Source organism: Zingiber officinale, chromosome 1A (genome assembly GCF_018446385.1).
Source record: "Zingiber officinale cultivar Zhangliang chromosome 1A, Zo_v1.1, whole genome shotgun sequence".
NCBI classification, from domain to species: domain Eukaryota; kingdom Viridiplantae; phylum Streptophyta; class Magnoliopsida; order Zingiberales; family Zingiberaceae; genus Zingiber; species Zingiber officinale.
In genome coordinates this window covers 139,872,245-139,892,299 of record NC_055987.1, presented here as the reverse complement: position 1 = coordinate 139,892,299, position 20,055 = coordinate 139,872,245, and the positions used below count along the sequence as shown (strand labels likewise).

At 39.4% G+C, this 20,055-nt stretch overlaps 3 protein-coding genes across 3 annotated transcripts; 2 read left to right on the top strand and 1 right to left on the bottom strand.

The window, feature by feature from the left end:
• The first annotated feature begins 11,392 nt into the window (after positions 1 to 11,392).
• On the top strand, positions 11,393 to 15,124 carry LOC122035771 (DNAJ protein JJJ1 homolog). Its single transcript, XM_042594879.1, has 3 exons — positions 11,393 to 13,137; positions 14,652 to 14,710; positions 14,821 to 15,124. Exons 1-3 carry the CDS (start codon positions 11,473 to 11,475, stop codon positions 14,876 to 14,878), a joined length of 1,782 nt encoding a protein of 593 aa, XP_042450813.1. The 5' UTR covers positions 11,393 to 11,472; the 3' UTR covers positions 14,879 to 15,124.
• A 250-nt stretch (positions 15,125 to 15,374) lies between these two features.
• On the bottom strand, positions 15,375 to 16,103 carry LOC122003962. The gene has a single exon (XM_042558922.1). The coding sequence runs from the start codon at positions 16,101 to 16,103 to the stop codon at positions 15,375 to 15,377; it is 729 nt and encodes a 242-aa protein (XP_042414856.1).
• Positions 16,104 to 17,970: 1,867 nt separating this feature from the next.
• LOC122003950 (dof zinc finger protein DOF5.7-like) lies at positions 17,971 to 18,747 on the top strand. The gene has a single exon (XM_042558913.1). It carries the CDS (start codon positions 17,971 to 17,973, stop codon positions 18,745 to 18,747), a length of 777 nt encoding a protein of 258 aa, XP_042414847.1.
• Positions 18,748 to 20,055: the final 1,308 nt, after the last annotated feature.

Genomic DNA, 20,055 nt, shown 5'->3' with positions numbered 1-20,055 from the left:
CTAGGAAAGCGACTGATTAGAATGAATGGATTCTAGCTAAAAAGGAAGATTAAGATTGATTTACATCTGTGACATTTATTCACTGGTACCGGTTACATTTTTAGTTCAATACATAAAATGTAATTGTGAATAATTTGTTTGATTTGAGATGTTGAGCATGCTCTTGACATATGGTCAATATGAGGGATTAGAGATATTCATGATGATGTAAATAATTTAATCTGGGGTAAATGCAAGTCATTTATGTCTTTGATTCGTTCTATGGACATTTATGTCTTTGATTTGTTCTATGGAGCAGCTAAGTAAGGTGTAACAATCTTCTAAGCAATTGAATGCTCACTGTGCTTGCTGTCGCACGAACCATTTTCCCTAATGTATGGAATGGATGTTCTGATATGGTCTTCGTGACTTGATCCTCATAAAGTCTATATGACTTATTTGGTCTCGGTGACTAAATTTTACTTTGGTCTTCGTGACTTGATGCTCATAAAGTCTTTGTGACTTATTTGGTCTTTGTGACTAAATTTTACTTTGGTCTTCGTGACATGATCACCTTGTAGTCTATGTGACTGGCATGGTCTATGTGACCATATGGATTGACTTGGATGAGTGAGAGATGTTAAACGTTGCATCAGTTGCAACGTCGGGAAGCCCTTCATCTTCATCTTCCTCCATTGAAAGCTGCCATCAAGGCATCGGTTGGTAACCGATGTCTTGCTTGATATATATGGTGGCGTCCAAGGCAATCACGTGGGTGATCAGAGGTGAGTAGAGGAGCAGCGAAGGTGATCGTGTGCGAGCAAACGGAGAGCATCCAGAGGCTGGGATTTGGCTCGTGAACCTTGAAGCGCTTTCCGGTTGCTCCGTGATCGTGCTTTCGATAGCGACAATCTCTTCATCGATCGACGTCTTCGGTTGCGGTTCTTCGAGAGATCAATGTGAGTGGTTACCACATTATATTAATTGCTTTGTTTTAGTTTTTCATGCTCTCAAAACTACCAACAAAGCTTTACATCAGAAACTTCCTCTCTACTAAACATAAAGATTACGAATCTATTTTGAGAAAGATGTCAAAACATCTTTATGCTATGTTATTTTTTGGACATGCTTTGAGATTCGTGCTGTTGGTTGCTACTCGAAAAATCTAGAGGTTCCACTGTACAAAAATTTTGTATAAAGGTCTGAACCTTTTCCTAACTACCATGTGTTCTTTTAAATTAAATTTTGGATCGCCTGCGGAACTTAACACGTTTGATCCAAAACTTAATCTATTTGTTCTTTTAGGTTTTGACTTGGATCTCCTGCGGAACTTAACACGTTCGACCCAAGTCTCCTTAAGTTATTAATTCCATTAAATATTAATTTTCATAAAAGGTTCCCATTACTGACGTGGCGAGGCACATGACCTTCTTGGATATGGGAGCAACCACCACCGACTAGACAAAACCTTTAATAGAAAGCTAATATTTAATTTCCTAAAATAACTTTAGGTTAACCAAAGAGAACAATCAAATCACAAGGAAAAGAAAGAAAACAAAAGAACACAACATCGAAAAACATATTCGAAATACTAGAACGTAAGCCTCTTGTATTTGGTATTATTTCCATAAATAACTAGCATGATGCGGAAATAAAAATTACTAGTTATACCTTGTAGAAAAACCTATTGATCTTCTACCGTATTCCTCTTCTAACCTCGGACGTTGTGTGGGCAACGATCTTCCGAGACGAGAAACCACCAATCACCTTCTTCTCCTCCTAGCTAGGTTCGGCCAACAAAGAGGAAGCTTCACCAAGGAAGAAAATCAAAATACTAACCAAGCTCCAAGAGATGCTAGCTTTCTCTCCTTCTTCTTCTTCTTCTCCGAGTAGTATCCGGCCACCACAAGAGCTCCAATGGAAGAGTAGGGTTCGGCCACCACAAGAGGAAGAGAGAGAGATGGCCGGCCACACCAAGGAACAAAAGAGGGAGAGAAATAATAGATGTTGTGTCTCATGAAGGCACCCCTACCCCTTCTTTTATATTCCTTGGCCTAGGCAAATTAGGAAATTTAATTACCATAAAATTTCCTCAATTTCCTTGACATGATTTTATTGAGAAAAATAAAATAAAATTTCCCAAATAAACTCTAATGGCCGGCCACATCAAGAGGAAGCAAATTGGACAAGTTTCAATCAACAATTAAAACTTTCCTTATTTGTTTCCGGAAATTTTAAAATTAAAATTTCTCTTTAAAAATCTCTTCATGGTTGATAAAAGGAAATTTCTATAATTTTAATTTTATCAACATGTGAATAATTTTTAAAGAGAAAATAAAACATCTCTCCAATCTACAAATAAGGAAAGAGATCTAATCTCTTTCTTTAATCTTTTGTAGATATTTTACAAGAGAGATATTTTAATTTTAATTCTCTTTAATAAATTATTTCTTCCACATAATAAAAATTAAAATTAAAATCTTTTTTAAATCTAATTTGGCCGGCCCCTACTAGCTTGGGTTCAAGCTAGGGCCGGCCACCCAATATTATACCTAGGCCGGCCCTAGCTTGTTCCCAAGCTAGCTTGACCGGCCCCTATTGGGTGGGTTTAGAAGGTGGGTATAGGTGGGTATAGAACTCTATAAATAAGAGGCTACGATAGGGACCGAGAGGAGGAGTTGGTTTTGGTCTCCTGATAAAATTAAGCATCCCGTGTTCGCCCCGAACACACAACTTAATTTTATCAATGATAATTCATTCCACTAGAGAACTATCATTGAACTACCGCACCAATCCCAAATTACATTTTTGGGCTCCTTTTTATTATGAGTGTGTTAGTCTCCCTGTGTTTAAGATATCGAATGTCCACTAATTAAGTGAGTTACTGACAACTCATTTAATTAATATCTAAGTCCAAGAGTAGTACCACTCAACCTTATCGTCATGTCGGACTAAGTCCACCTGCAGGGTTTAACATGACAATCCTTATGAGCTCCTCTTGAGGACATTATCAACCTAGTATCTCTAGGACACAGTTTCCTTCTATAATCAACAACACACACTATAAGTGATATCATTTCCCAATTTATCGGGCTTGTTGATTCAACGAACTAAATCTCACCCATTGATAAATTAAAGAAATAAATATCAAATATATGTGCTTGTTATTATATTAGGATTAAGAGCACACACTTCCATAATAACTGAGGTCTTTGTTCCTTTATAAAGTCAGTATAAAAGAAACGACCTCAAATGGTCCTACTCAATACACTCTGAGTGTACTAGTGTAATTATATAGTCAAGATAAACTAATACCTAATTACACTACGACCTTCTAATGGTTTGTTCCTTTTCCATTTTGGTCGTGAGCTACTGTTTATAAGGTACTGATAACATCATCTTCTGTATGTGACACCACATACTATGTTATCTACAATATAAATTAAATGAACAACTACAAACAAATGTAGACAATTAGACCAAATGTGATTCTTTATTCATAATAAATGTTTACAAAGCTTAGGCTTTCAGTATACACTCCAACAATCTCCCACTTATACTAATGACTAAGCTGCCATATCTTCTACCATACATCTGATTCCCATTCCCTCCACATGCCGATCGAAAGCTTTCGCCGGAAGGGCCTTAGTGAAAGGATCTGCCAGGTTATCTGCTGATGCAATCTTGGCGATGACAACTTCTCCTCGCTTCACAATATCTCGTATCGTGGTACTTGCGCTCTATATGTTTACTTGCCTTATGAGTTCGTGGTTCCTTCGAGTTTGCAACTGCACCACTATTATCACAATAAATTGTGATGATTTTGGGCAAACCAGAATCACATCTAAGTCCATTAGAAAGTTCCCGAGCCATACAGATTCTTTGGCTACCTTAGAGGCTGCCATATACTCAGCTTCCTTGGTTAAGTCTGAAACGCATTTCTGCTTAACACTCCTCCATGCTATGGCTTCACCTCCTAAAGTAAACACATAACCTGAGGTACACTTACTATTGTCCCTATTTGATTGGAAGTCAGAATCTGTGTAACCCATAGGGAGCAAATCATCTGTTTGGTAAACTAGTATATAATCTCTAGTCCTTCTCAGGTACTTTAATATATACTTTACGACAGTCCAATGTCCTTGTCCAGGGTTACTATGATATCTGCTGACCATGCCCACGGCAAAACAGATATCAGGTCTCGTACATAGCATTGCATACATTAGGCTTCCTACAGCCAAAGCATAAGGAACTGCTTTCATGCCCTCTATCTCTTTTGATGTCTTTGGAGACATCTCTTTAGATAGAGCTACTCCATGTCTAAAAGGTAAGAAACCTTTCTTGGAATCCTGCATGCTAAAACGAGCAAGGATTGTATCTATATATGAAGCTTGGGATAGACACAACATTCTTTTCTTACGATCCCTTATAACTTTGATCCCAAGAATGTGTGCACATTCTCCTAAGTCCTTCATATCAAATTGTTTGGACAACCATACCCTTATGTCTGATAATACCTTAACATTGTTGCCAATTAACAAAATATCATCTACGTATAGTACAAGAAATACCACCACGTTTCCGTTACACTTCTTATATACACAAGACTCATCCGGACTTTGAATAAATCCATATGACTGGATTACTTCATTAAACCGGATGTTCCAAGACCTTGAAGCTTGCTTCAGTCCATAAATGGACCGATTGAGCTTGCACACTAGATGCTCTTTGCCTTTTCAATGAACCCTTCGGTTGCTTCATATGGATGTTCTCTTCAAGACTTCCATTAAGGAAAGTCTTGACATCCATTTGCCAAATCTCATAATCCATATGAGCAAAGAATGGATAAGAGTATCCGGATAGACTTAAGCATGACTAGTGAAAAGGTCTCCTCATAATCGATTCCCTCTTTTGAGTGTATCCTTTTGCAACAAGCCTAACTTTGAAGGTTTCTACCTTCCCTCATCCCTCTTTTCCTTTTGTAGATCCACTTGCATCCAACGGCTTTTACACCATCGGTGGTTCTACAAGCTCCCAAACCTTATTAGAGTACATGGACTCTATTTGAATTCATTGCCTTTTGCCAAGATGCGATCTATATCTTGGAGTGCTTTCTCATGACTGGGATCGGGTTCATGTTTACCCGGATCAAGTCCAAGACTCTCCCAAAACATGAATCTTTCAGTGCCTTACAACCCTCCCACTACGACGAGGCATCGTGGTTGTGTATCATGTGTGACACGTGTTGCGTCTCTTGTGGTACTTCATCTTGTCCTGTTGACTGAAGTAGACATGTCCTCTCTAAGTTCTTCTAAAACAACTTTACTCTGGGCTTGTGATCCATTATATAGTCTTCTTCTAAAAGCGGGCATTGGTGCTAACAATGACCTTCCGGTCTTAGGACTATAAAATAAACCACCTTTCGTTCTTTGGAATATCCTACAAACACGCGAACTTGCGAGATTCTAACTTATCAAGATCTGGTTTCGACATGTTGGACTACCCCAAACCGAATATGTCTTAGTGGGTTTTACCATTCCACAATTCTATGGGAGTAGAAGAAACTGATTTAGAAGGTACTAAGTTCGTAACGATATCATGTTTCCAGAGCATATCCCCAAAACGAATTTGGTAATTCGAATAACTCATCATCGATCTAACCATCTCCATAAGAGTCCTATTCCTTCGCTCGCCACACCATTCTGTTGGGGTGTTCCAGGTGCGCACAATTGGGATTGAATCCCACCTCCGATAAGTAATTCCTAAACTCTCCTAAGAGGTATTCGCCACCACGATCAGATCGTAGTGTCTTGATACTTTTACCTAATCGTTTCTCCACATCAGCCTTGTATTCTTTGAACTTGTCAAAGCACTCGGACTTGCGGCGCATTAGGTAAATGTATCCATATTTTGAATAATCGTCTATGAAAGAGACAAAATATTCAAAACCTCCTCTTGCCTGGACAGACATAGGACCACACAAATCAGAGTGAACCAACTCTAACACTTCTTTGGCTCTATACCCCTTGGCCTTGAACGGCCTCTTGGTCATTTTACCTTCTAAGCAAGATTCACAAGTTGGAAAATTTTCCAACTCTAATGAACTCAAAAGTCCATCGGCTATAAGCCTCTGAATCCTACTTAAATTAATATGACCAAGTCTTAGATGCCAAAGATATGCTTGGTTCATTTCAAGGTTCTTTTCTCTTATTAGAATTAGAAGATGAGTTATAAATTTCCATGTTTTGCTTTGTGGAAGAAATTGGATTTAAAATATACAAATTGCCAACTAATGCATCAGAACAGATAATCACTTTATTTCTTTTAATAACTACATCGTTCCTGAAAGAAACCGAATATTAAATCTTTCTAAAACTGAAATTAAATTCTTTCTAAAACTGGGTACATAAAGACAATTTCTTAAAACCAAATTTCTATTTCTACTAAAAGACAAGTAGACGTTTACAGATGCCACCTTAGTAGCATTGCCCATGTAGAGGGTAATCTCCCCTTGAGATAGTCGTCGGGTTTCCTGAACCCCGCAAAGAATTGCAGACATGATCGTGGCTCCTGTATCTACACCAGGTCTCGGTAGATAACACCGCTAAACATGTTTCAACAACGAGCATGAGATATACCTTTGTTTTGGTTCCTACGAGGACAGTCCGACTGCTTGCGGATGAAGCACTTGCCCTTCGACTTCTTCACTCTAGCTTTAAATCCCGTGCTCTGAGATTTATTCACTTTCTTTCTTGAGCCGACTTGTTTCTTCTTCTTCTTTCCTTTCGGTTTAGAAGTAGAACCATTTTCAAAGTGAATTTGACAATTGTGACGAAATAATCCTTCTTTGAAGTTCCGTCAGTAGTTCCCAATGAATAAATCCTTTTATTCATATTATAGTTCAAAGCGGAATCGCTCAAAACTTCTAGGTAGCGTTGAAGGATCATATCGATCCGGGTTTCCCCATCAATTTCTCCTCCAAGGATCGTATCTCGTTCGGATAAGCCATCATCTTTAGGATATGATCCCTTACAGAGTACCCTCTTGCATGGTGGGTCATTATCTTTCTCATAGCTTCTTGTCTAGAAGCCCTATCCCGATGACCAAAGGGCTCCTTGAGATTGTTCATAATATCATAAGTCGTTGGTAAATCTTGATCTCGATGTTGCAATACATTTGACATTGAAGCCAAAATATAACACCGCGCCATCTCATCCGGCTTTACCCATCTCTTATGATATTCAATCTCCTCTTGGGTAGATTCACCGGTGGGTGCATCGGGACAAGGTTCAGTCAATTTATAGCTTTCAGCAGTAAGAACAATGTCCAGGTTTCTTTTCCAATCTATGTAGTTTGGTCCAGTAAGTCTATTTTGTTGAAGTATGATGGACAGTGGGTTGAAAGTCATCCTAAGAATCACAAATAACTTTTGGTCAGAACTCTAAATTTAGAATAATATTGATTCCTCAAACAATACTATTTTAAATTAACCAACAACTCATCACACCGTGAATTTTGTATGCCACGTTAGTGTGGACGTATACAAATTCAACATTTATAAAAGGAGAGTTTTAACCCATTAATTTTATTATCTTGTCAACCTAACTTTTTGACAAATAAAATTAATAGTTGGTATTATTTGGTCACATAAATAATAATAGTGACTCCGTTGGGAGGATACTATTAGATGTGTCTAAGTGTATACCATTACTTGACACTAAGTCCATTAATAAGATTATGCCCCTTCCGTTGGGGAAGATCACACGCTCTTAATTAATTTCCTATAGTCATCCAAAAATGGAAGTCTGTTCTAGTGATCCACAAACAAGCTCATCTGTTATGGAGGAAGGCACTCAGAGCCAACGCGCAAGCTTGTTTGCATCACTTACAAACCAGTAATGGAGACCATAGGATTTATTTAAAAATCTCTCTCCCACTTAGTTATTTATAAATGAGGAATTTTAACTATGCTAGCCTACTAAACTTGTAAACTAACACGCAGCACAATATAAAAGCAATAAATAGAAAATTTAATTTTCAACTATTATGGCTTTTATCTCTTAATTGTCCTCCGTGTGTTGTCATCCCAAGCTGCTGCCATATTTGGCCACCGCCTCCGGGTCTAGCTGTCACATCCATCTTGCTCCTAGTTCCGCTGCGCCTCTGGTCCTTAGAAGGTTCCACGCTTTGCAAGATTCGATCCGCGACATAAATAGAATTTTACATTTTTGATCCTATATTCCATAAAAGGAATGTACATGTATCTAGATCAAAATAAAATCCTAATAAAACTAAATACCCTTCTGTATTTTAATACAATCATGCACACACATATAAATTGCCCTTGACATGTCCAAGGGTCCAATCACACATAATTAACTAAAAGCCATAATAGTTGGATCCTGCGTCCACAAAGTTAGCACATCCTACTATTATCCCCTAAATTATGTATGACATGTGCATAATTAAACTAAATACCAAATACAGAGGCAAAACCCTAGCTCGATACCAATTGTTGGTTGCTACTCGGAAAATCTAGAGGTTCCAATGTACAAAATTTTGTACAAAGGTCGAACCTTTCCTAGCTACCATGTGTTCTTTAAATTAAATTTTGGATCACTGCGGAACTTAACACGTTTGATCCAAAACTTAATCTATTTGTTCTTTAGGTTTTGACTTGGATCTCCGGAACTTAACACGTTCGACCCAAGTCTCCTTAAGTTATTAATTCCATTAAATATTAATTTCCATAAAGGTTCCCAGAGACGTGGCGAGGCACATGACCTTCTTGGATATGGGAGCAACCACCACCGACTAGACAAAACCTTTAATAGAAAGCTAATATTTAATTTCCTAAAATAACTTTAGGTTAACCAAAGAGAACAATCAAATCACAAGGAAAAGAAAGAAAACAAAAGAACACAACATCGAAAAACATATTCGAAATACTAGAACGTAAGCCTCTTGTATTTGGTATTATTTCCATAAATAACTAGCATGATGCGGAAATAAAAATTACTAGTTATACCTTGTAGAAAAACCTCTTGATCTTCTACCGTATTCCTCTTCTAACCTCGGACGTTGTGTGGGCAACGATCTTCCGAGACGAGAAACCACCAATCACCTTCTTCTCCTCCTAGCTAGGTTCGGCCAACAAAGAGGAAGCTTCACCAAGGAAGAAAATCAAAATACTAACCAAGCTCCAAGAGATGCTAGCTTTCTCTCCTTCTTCTTCTTCTTCTCCGAGTAGTATCCGGCCACCACAAGAGCTCCAATGGAAGAGTAGGGTTCGGCCACCACAAGAGGAAGAGAGGGAGAGATTGGCCGGACACACCAAGGAACAAAAGAGGGAGAGAAATAATAGATGTTGTGTCTCATGAAGGCACCCCTACCCCTTCTTTTATATTCCTTGGCCTAGGCAAATTAGGAAATTTAATTACCATAAAATTTCCTCAATTTCCTTGACATAATTTTATTGAGAAAAATAAAATAAAATTTCCCAAATAAACTCTAATGGCCGGCCACATCAAGAGGAAGCAAATTGGACAAGTTTCAATCAACAATTAAAACTTTCCTTATTTGTTTCCAGAAATTTTAAAATTAAAATTTCTCTTTAAAAATCTCTTCATGGTTGATAAAAGGAAATTTCTATAATTTTAATTTTATCAACATGTGAATAATTTTTAAAGAGAAAATAAAACATCTCTCCAATCTACAAATAAGGAAAGAGATCTAATCTCTTTCTTTAATCTTTTGTAGATCTTTTACAAGAGAGATATTTTAATTTTAATTCTCTTTAATAAATTATTTCTTCCACATAATAAAAATTAAAATTAAAATCCTTTTTAAATCTAATTTGGCCGGCCCCCACTAGCTTGGGTTCAAGCTAGGGCCGGCCACCCACCAAGCTAGCTTGTCCGGCCCCCTATTGGTGGGTTTAGAAGGTGGGTATAGGTGGGTATAGAACTCTATAAATAAGAGGCTACGATAGGGACCGAGAGGAGGAGTTGGTTTTGGTCTCCCGATAAAATTATGTTCGCCCGAACACAACTTAATTTTATCAATGATAATTCATTCCACTAGAGAACTATCATTGAACTACCGCACCAATCCCAAATTACATTTTTGGGCTCCTTTTTATTATGAGTGTGTTAGTCTCCCTGTGTTTAAGATATCGAATGTCCACTAATTAAGTGAGTTACTGACAACTCATTTAATTAATATCTAAGTCCAAGAGTAGTACCACTCAACCTTATCGTCATGTCGGACTAAGTCCACCTGCAGGGTTTAACATGACAATCCTTATGAGCTCCTCTTGAGGACATTATCAACCTAGTATCTCTAGGACACAGTTTCCTTCTATAATCAACAACACACACTATAAGTGATATCATTTCCCAATTTATCGGGCTTGTTGATTCAACGAACTAAATCTCACCCATTGATAAATTAAAGAAATAAATATCAAATATATGTGCTTGTTATTATATTAGGATTAAGAGCACACACTTCCATAATAACCGAGGTCTTTGTTCCTTTATAAAGTCAGTATAAAAGAAACGACCTCAAATGGTCATACTCAATACACTCTGAGTGTACTAGTGTAATTATATAGTCAAGATAAACTAATACCTAATTACACTACGACCTTCTAATGGTTTGTTCCTTTTCCATTTTGGTCGTGAGCTACTGTTTATAATTTATAAGGTACTGATAACATCATCTTCTGTATGTGACACCACATACTATGTTATCTACAATATAAATTAAATGAACAACTACAAACAAATGTAGACAATTAGACCAAATGTGATTCTTTATTCATAATAAATGTTTACAAAGCTTAGGCTTTCAGTATACACTCCAACACGTGCATAGGCCAACAATAACATTATAAATGCGAGGTACACGATGCTACGTATTTTTATACACTTATAGCTACTGTTCCTCTCATTATTCTTTTACTCGACTTGATTACTAATTTGAGTATCGAATAACTTACGTCGAGGAACCTTTCTTTAATCCGATCACTAATACTCTTTATAATATGCAGTAGAAAAGTCACTTTTGCTAAATTGAAATTTTTAAGAAGTCAACATCTGAGTCACACATCTAACTTTTTATTTCCACCAATTTTAAATAGAATCAACATCAACAAAATTTTATCAGTGAATTGATCTACCTTACAAACCGATTAATAATTTAGTCTGTACAAATTTTCTCTCACGAGAATTTGTTTGATTGTTTCCATATATAAATGGCCAAAGGTAGCATTTTTTAGTTATCTTCAAACAATCCTGATATAGCAATAGACAAAAAAGGATTTCTTTTAAAAGAGGGGTTAGAAGTAGATTTTCCAAATTTAATATTGAGAACTTAAAAATATTTTAGAAAACAGGGCCGCTGTGTAATTTTTCCCGTCGTTTGCCCTTCGAAGGAAAACCCTTGGGTTCCGTCATCGACCGAAACCTAGCGGCGAAGCTGTTGTAATCCATGGCGACGGAGCCTCAGAAGCGGTGCCTCTACGAGGTTCTTGGTGTTCACCGCGACTGTTCCCAGGAGGAGATCCGCTCCGCGTATAGGCGCCTCGCTCTCCAGCTCCACCCTGACAAGGTTGCTGCCACCGGAGCTGCTGATGCGGCCTCAGCTACAGCCGCCTTCCAGCAGCTTCTCCACGCCTACGAGGTCCTCTCCGACACGAAGGAGCGCGCTTGGTACGATTCCCACCGTTCCCAGATCCTCTTCTCCGACTCCTCATCCTCCAAGGGTCACAAGCCGTCCGCTTTCTTTGACCTCGATCTCTTCACCTTCTTCTCGAGCTCCGTATTCTCCGGTTATTCCGACTCCGGCAAGGGCTTCTACAAGGTCTATGGCGACCTCTTTGCCAAGGTCTACGAACAAGAGATCTGGTTTGCAAAGCAGATGGATTTGGGCGCCGACGCCGTTGCTCCTTCCCCTCTCATCGGTAATCTTGATAGCCCGTATTCACAGGTTTCAGCTTTTTATAATTATTGGCTTGGCTTTTCTACTGTGATGGACTTTGGATGGGTGGATGAGTACGATTCTTCACTGGGTCCTAATCGAAGATCCAGACGTGCTATGGAGGAGGAGAACAAAAAATTGAGGAAGAAGGCAAGGAGGGAATACATTGATACTGTGCGTGGGTTGGCAGCATTTTCAAAGAAGAGGGATAAAAGGGTAGTTGATATGGTGGTAAAGAAGAATTTGGAGGAAGAAAAGCGACGTGCAGAAGAGAAGGCAAAGAAGAAGGAGGAGGAAAGGAAGAAGATGGAGAGGACAAAGCTGTACCAAGAGCCTGAATGGGCAAAAATTAATGAGGAGGAGTATGAGTTTGATGGTTTTGAAGATGAGAATGACAAAAAGGAAAAAGGTGGCCAGGAGTTCTATTGTGTAGTGTGTAATAAGAAATTTAAATCAGACAAGCAGTGGAAAAATCATGAGCAGTCGAAGAAGCACAAGGATAAAGTTGCAGAACTGAGGATGACATTTGAGGAGGATGAAGAGTTTGTAGAAGAAAAGCTTGATGATGGAGCTCACGTGAGCTTTGACTATGTTCCTCAAGAATCAGAAGAAAGTGATGATTTTGAGGAGGTTTCTGAAAAATTTGCTGACGCATTAGAATTGTCAGAGGATGATGAGGATGGAGGTCATCAAGAGGATGCAGCATTGCAGGAGAATGACAATGAGGAGGAGCATGCTGAGGAGACGGATGATGAAGCTAGCATTTTGGAAGCAATGGTCACTGGCCGTAGGAAAAATGACAACTTTAACCATTATGATTCGTTGTTGAATAACAATCCTAACAATGTTGAACAAAGTAGCATGGAGTTCGGTAGCCAAAAAAGAGGCCGCAAGAATCACACATCGGGGAAAGAAAATAGTGAAGAGGATCCTGAAGTTAAAGAAAGAGATGAAATTAGTAGGGAAGAAACAGAAGTTCAGAACCAAGAATCAAGTCCATTTTTGAATGTTGAGTCTGCTTCTCAATCATTCAAGGTTAAATCAGCAGTTAGTAAAAAAAATATTTCTACTGCAAAGAATCAGAAATCCAAAAAACAACAGGCTGATGGCAAAGGTGTTGGAAAGAAGATTTCACCTGCTGATTCTAACAACTTATTGAGAGGAAAGAAGCAAAAGGTAATCATATCTTTTTTCATCTAATGCTATTACTATTTACTGTGCCCCTTGCGAATTAACTTTATTTGCTATTATCTTTCTTGTTAATTCTATAATTAACAAATTCTATAACTCAGTGTCATTTATTTTTCATCTCTTTTTACCTGGAATAGATGTATGATCTATTCCTTTATTATCCATCCTCTTCCGAAGTAAAGTGAGCATAAGCCTATAAAAATCTGGATACTCTTTTATCAACATTAACCATCAATCTTTTGTGAAAATAGTCTGCCTACCAACCTTATCTCAATATATAGGCTATACTTCCATACAAGGCTTCAAAAGCAGTCATCAAAATATCAGAGTGACAGCTATTATTATATGCATACTCACCTAAGTGCTAAGTGCAGATGTCCGCCCCAACTACCAACTAAGTGCATATGGCCATCCCGACTACCACCTAGGTTTAAGGTACAAGCTTGAACTACTATTTATTTGATGGACAATGGAAGGCAATGTTGAACCTCAACTTGGTGCTTAAGTCTTCTAAAATGCATAGAATCCAAGAATCTAGAAGCAAATCTAGGATCACAGTTGGAGATAATATTGAGGAACACCATGAATACTGATGATTACATCAGCATACAATTCTGCTTATGGTGTAGTTTGAATTATAGCAGTGTATGGATAATATTCTGAATCATCATTTTTCTTGCATATGGTTAATGTAGTTCTATGATGGAATTACTTGCTCCATGATAGTTTGTACTGGGCAAACTGTTTAAATTATACTTCAGTATGTGAAGTTGCTACCGGAGAAAACATAGGTTGACTTCATGTGAGTTTAAATTGGGTTCACTACGAATTCAAGGGGGACTTTGATGGTTTAAAATTAGTCAAACTAGCCTGTATCGCATGTTTGTTACTACTCATCAACGCCAAAGGACATTATGGGAGAGGACACACGATAATACAAAAATTAGCTAAATGCATACTAATATGAAGTTCATTATGCACATAGTGCCAACTAACTAATTTTGGAAATGAGATCCTCATGTCCGCATTTAGTGAACCAGGTCCCTGGTCCAATGCAGTGATAGGTGGATTCAATGGCCCCCACCTACTAAACATGTGGTGACCATTGAATCCCGCCTATCACTGCCCTGGTCTAGGAGTGGACCAGGGTAGAGAGGATCCCGCCTGCAAATTGTCCCTGATTTATGGTAAAAAATGTCTAATCCATAAACTATTTGCTTGTCATAGGGAAAAAAATTCTTGGCACTTTTTCTGTAATGAATAATGCTAATACACAAAATTGACAGCATTCAAGTTACTTTAATCAGTTACTAAACTTTTAACCTAGTAGCATAACATCTTGTTCTTGATTGCATATACCCATTTCTGTATGGAATATGGGTGCAGCAATGGGGTACAACGATATTATAATCCTTTTTGCAAGTTGCTGGATTCTCTTCAATTATTCATGTTATGTCAGCTTGACTTTTTTTATGAACATTTTGTACAATTTGAAACAGGCAAACTCAAAAGCACCTTCTAATGAGTGTGAGACATGCGGGGAAACCTTTGCAACAAGGTAACTTATTGCTCTTCTAATCCATTCCTCACGCCTAATCCTCGTGGATATATATTTTTCCTTGTATGCTTGAGCACTTTCTAACAGAGTTTATTATTATTTGATGTTAGGAATAAATTATTTGCGCATTTAGGGGACACAGGCCATGCTTCGTTGAAGCACAGGTGAAAAGACATCCTGGTTTTGCATCAAGCAATTATCAAGACAAGCAAATCGACAATTCTTTTCAGATAAATTTATCTTTGTTTACCTGCTCTTTGCTCGGTAAAAGGATTGCTATATCTGAACCCATTTCGATACGATGACAATTTTTGGGATTTCAGATATATGCAATGAGGAATATTTTCTTTAGAATTGGCAACACACCATATGTACGATGAATTTTGACAATTAATATTAATTCTTTTTGTTAGACGTCCATTGGATTTCCTTTCTGAATTTCCACAGATGCAATGTAAGATGCTGTGGGATTAAAAGGTTCGTCTTTGTTGTGGATTGAATAAGGCAAAACGAGACGATGGACTTGCTAAAGATTGCTGTATTATCTTGCACTTTGCATTCATCGATCGGGATTTGGAGATACTGCAATAAGTTTGAGTTCTGTCAATCATGAACAGAGCTTAGAGGAAAATGAATAAATTGAAATTGTTTATGAATGAAAAATTTAAATCTTATAGATGATCAAGAAGCAAGGCAGGATGGCATGGGGATCAAACACCAGGAGCTCCCCCTTCCCTAAACTCACCGACTCGCCTGCCCTCTCGGGCTCCGACTCGGCCCTGACCCGGCCGGCGATCACTCGGCACACCAGCATCGCCCGCCGCCCGCTTCCGCTGGCCTCGTGGGCCTCGCCGCTCCTCGCGAAGGTCCGGATGCCCCCCACTCCGGCATCGCGCAAGGATGTCGAGGGGCGGCGGCAGTAGAAGCGCATCATCTCGTTCCCGTCGGCGGCGCAGCGAGCGTCGTCGGGCCTGGCGGCCCGGGATCGTACCGCGGCGCGGTGGGCCTCGAAGCGGGCGACGCTCCTGGGCGTGTTGCGGACGCGAAATACCGTCTCGACCTCCCCGGGGAAGCCCCCGTCGCCGGGTGCCCAGTTGGAAGCGAAGATGACTTCGACGACGCGGCGGGAGGGGTGGCCGCGGGGGAGCTCGAGCAACGCCGGTGAATCAAGGGAATCAGAAGCATCGTGTTCAGATTTAGGTTTAAGCAAATCGGGCCCGCCGGGGACGTCAGCGTCGTCGGAGTCCGCGCAGGAGAGAAATGGCGGCAGGAACGCCGGCAGGCGCTTCTTTCCGGAGGCAGAGTAAGAGGACGACGGCGCCGGTGGTTGCGCGACGACATCATCGACGGCGTTGGCCTTGCAGATCAGTAACTTCACCCACGGCGTGGCCATTCGGAATTGGACGGAGGGCGACGTTACTCGCTAAGGGCTTTCATTACGTTTTATAAAATAGGAGCGTCATTCAGATAAATACCAAAATGAACGGCAAATAATTATTTAATTATAATAAAAAGATGAATATGCTCGTGTCCGTCGACTACCATTTGGGAGGGCTATGTGTGAAGGGAGGTAAAATGGAGAAGTTTAAATGGTAAGTGACGTTTGGGTGGGGCATACCCTCTGTTGAATTTTGACATCCACATTATTACCATCCTTACCTAAACATTTACCATTTAACCATGCCCCGGCAATGACATTAACATGGTTGCTCAGATTGCAAAATTAAATAATCACAGTAATAATTTTAATAGTTAGAAATTTGGAAAGTTAAGAATCCTTTCCATCTCTCAGTAATTTATATATAAAACAAATAGAACTTACCATTTCTTTATTATGTGCCACCTGTTCTCCATGCTACTTACCTCACATGCATATTAATACAATACCTAAACCTTGAGAAAGTTGAATTCAGGCTTTTATTTAGTTACAGACAGGGACAGGGATAATGTAAAAATAATATAGAGAGATTAGTAAGTTCTAGAAAGCTACCAAAGATTACTTATACAAAATAGGTGATAGAATTTAAGTTTTTTGTACGTAAATCATCTGAAGACAAGCATTAGAATTGGACTGTTCAATTGAGCTTTTTCCTTGTAAAATTGCAGGAACAGCTCTCAAGATTTCATTGTACTTTTTGATCTCTTATATAAATCTGATCTCCTTGTATTTTTTTAAAAAAAATTGATCTGTAAGTGTATAATTAATTTGGTTCATAAATTTTAGTTAGTGTTACAATGACCTGCAATCTCAGACACCTGCAGATTCCGATTCTTGATTAAACTGCCATAGTATAATGCAAAACCTTCAAGTGAATTAACGGCGACAACTATCAATAAATTAAATCTCGCCTTATATCTGTCTCCCACTTCCTTAATGTCTTTGCAGCTGCGAAGACTTACGACGCTCGTCAGAGGAGCATCAGGCCTTCACTGGAGCACACACATCCCACACAGCCACTGCGCCTTCTTGCCATTATGGATGACAATAAGATGCCGATGGGTACTGTGGGCGGAATGAGGTACACTGGCATTTCTGCAAACAGCCTCTTCGCCTCCTCGTCGCTGCCCGTCTGCCAAGGGGAAATGGGATCGCACCTCAATCCCCCCAAAAACACATCGTCCAATTTGACCAAGGCCAAAGTCAGGGGCAGCCCTTCCGTGGATCGTGCATGCTTTTATGAGAGACACGGCAGTCGTCCCTAGCTAGCTCCTCCATGATCTGCTGCCATGCCTCCACCTTAATTACACAGCGATTGAAATTTTGAAGATCTCCCGAGCTAGCAAGCAACGTTCGAGCAGAGAGTGGAGACAAAGGGCTCTGGAGTCCGAGGACAGGGAAGCAGCTAGCCAGACTGAGGTGGTGCAGTTTGGGCAGCAAGTTGTCAGAGTACGCTGCACTATCTTTATCAACCCTGACACGTACGTACTATTTTATTGGGGTTAAACTGTTATTGCCTGCTCGTTTCGTGCCGGTGCTCTGGCTCCTTTTTGACCACTGCACTGAGTGCCTGCGTGGAAGGAAATATACAGGGCATGGCAGTTCCCAGCGAGACTAGGTTTCCATTAGGCCTGACGACTGAGGTTCCGGCAGCGGAAATTAAAGTTCTGTAGCGGCTTTATTTGTGAAAGATGGAGGGAGAGTAATGTGGTCGATCGGATCAGCCATTGAGTTAATCTTGTCGAAGATATATCGATCGAGTTTAAAGTCCGGCGCCGGAGGTGACTAAGACGGCCATCCCTAGCAGCTAGCCCACGGTGTCATGGCTGATCGTGACCTGCAGTGCTGGTCGGACGGCCACAGGAGCTCTGCCACTGCGCTCCGTCGGGCGAAGCAGGGCCTCAAGTGCCCCCGGTGCGAGTCCCCCAACACCAAATTCTGCTACTACAACAACTACAGCCTCTCCCAACCCAGGCACTTCTGCAAGACCTGCCGGAGGTACTGGACCGAGGGCGGCGCCCTCCGCAACGTGCCGGTCGGCGGCGGATGCCGCAAGAGCAAGAAGTTCAGATCTCCGGCGGAGTCCCGGCGCCATGAGATTGGTCTGCCGCCGGTCATCCCCAGGTTCGATGATCATCGACCGGCTGCTTCTGAGCCAGTACTCTTCTCACCTGCCGCCATGGCGTTCGATTACCCGCTGAACATTAATGCGGCCGGAGCATGCGGCTCTACCGTTAATGACGACGCCACTAACGTCTCTTCCATCGGGCTACTGAGGTCCACAAACGAAGACCTGCATTGGAAGCTTCAGAAGCAGAAGCTGGCCGTGCTCTTGGGAGGGGAAGGAGCTGATCGCGAGGACGACCAACGCGAGCTAATCATATATTCTCAGACGGAGCCGACGCCGGCAGAGGAAGCTTGTGGTGGCAGTGGATCCGGTAATGTTCAAAATTCGACGGCATGGTTCTCGGAATGTTCCAATTACGCCATGCTTCCTTCCTCTACTATAGTTAACATCAACAACACGAGCAGCAGCGACACGAGCTACTGGAACGAAGGAGTTCCTGCATGGAATGACAAGCTCACACCACTGCCTTAATTAGGGCAGATATCAAAAAGACCATGCATGAGAACTGATTTAGTGGGTGATTGCTCATTTAATTACTACATGTGGTAAGTCACTTAAATACTAGTGTGTTATCTTGGATCTTTTAGAACTTTTATCATGCCTTGTGCTTCTTAATTAATACTGATTAGATGCATTGCAGGAGTTCCGATATATATATAGGTCATCTGATAAAAGCTTCAGTCTAATTGTTTTAGCCAATTCTATATTTTTAACATACTATTTGATATAATATAAAATAATAACATCAGAAGAAGTTCAGTATTCATTTTTATAAAAAATTGATTAGTTTTTCACAATGCCCGTACGATATTGAAACCCTGTCACAACGTTTTAAGTTTGTTTTTTAAATACATCATGATATTTTAAAATTGGTGGCCAATCTATCGCATGTATTTTTCATCTGCCATTTCTTTCTTTTTCTCGTATCTTCCCTTCCCACTCCACTCCACTCCACTGAAGATTTATCCGTACTTCACAATAACTAGAGATAAATAATAAACTGTACCAGTTGGACCCAGTGGCCCACTATACTGGGATTCGGCCTTCAATGTCGCGGATGGTGGATCCACATGAGAATATAATCAATGCCCAATACGATGGGAAGACGGAAGTGATCAACTTCAAAGATTAATTCATCTCAAGTTAATTTAGTTCCAATGTGCTAGATTTTTTCAGCTGTAAACCAGTTGAAGTTGAGCTAAGTTTTATGCTATTCAAACTTTTTAATAAGTTAATTAACTAATTTAATCCGATCCTAAAATAAATCAAGTCGTTAAAAATATAGTTGTTCGAGCTTTTTTTTATAAACTTGAATTTGGTTTAAATTTGATATGATCTTGCTTCAGTTAAATGTTATCAAACTCTTAATTCATCCTCATTTAATTATTTAAAATTTTTATTTTTTGAAACTTAGTTAGTTGCTCAGTGAACTTGATTTTGAGAGCTTGTCTACTTATTTCTCATATTAATAAAATATTTTATTTACGAATATAATTTACAGATCTATTCATAAATAATTTAGAATATTTATTTATGAATATTAACTCATTGAATATATTCAACTTTGATCATTTAATTTGATAAGTCATTTAAGTTTATTCATTTAATTGATATGGTATATATTAAATAAACATAAATAAATTCTTATTGAGTAGAATATTATTACTTTTATAATTAAAATATCCAGCATTTCAAATTGATTATTACTTAAAATGACTGGCCCGATTTCATAAAAATTTATTATCTATCAGGATAAATTTAAAAGACACAAATGAATCA

Bases quoted from the DNA above. Each gene is read 5' to 3' on its own strand.
- LOC122035771 (XM_042594879.1), top strand. From the start codon at position 11,473: ATGGCGACGGAGCCTCAGAAGCGGTGCCTCTACGAGGTTCTTGGTGTT. The intron at 13,138-14,651 runs GTAATCATATCT...AATTTGAAACAG, and splicing joins TGAGAGGAAAGAAGCAAAAG to GCAAACTCAAAAGCACCTTC. The intron at 14,711-14,820 runs GTAACTTATTGC...ATTTGATGTTAG, and splicing joins GGGGAAACCTTTGCAACAAG to GAATAAATTATTTGCGCATT.
- LOC122003962 (XM_042558922.1), bottom strand. From the start codon at position 16,103: ATGGCCACGCCGTGGGTGAAGTTACTGATCTGCAAGGCCAACGCCGTC.
- LOC122003950 (XM_042558913.1), top strand. From the start codon at position 17,971: ATGGCTGATCGTGACCTGCAGTGCTGGTCGGACGGCCACAGGAGCTCT.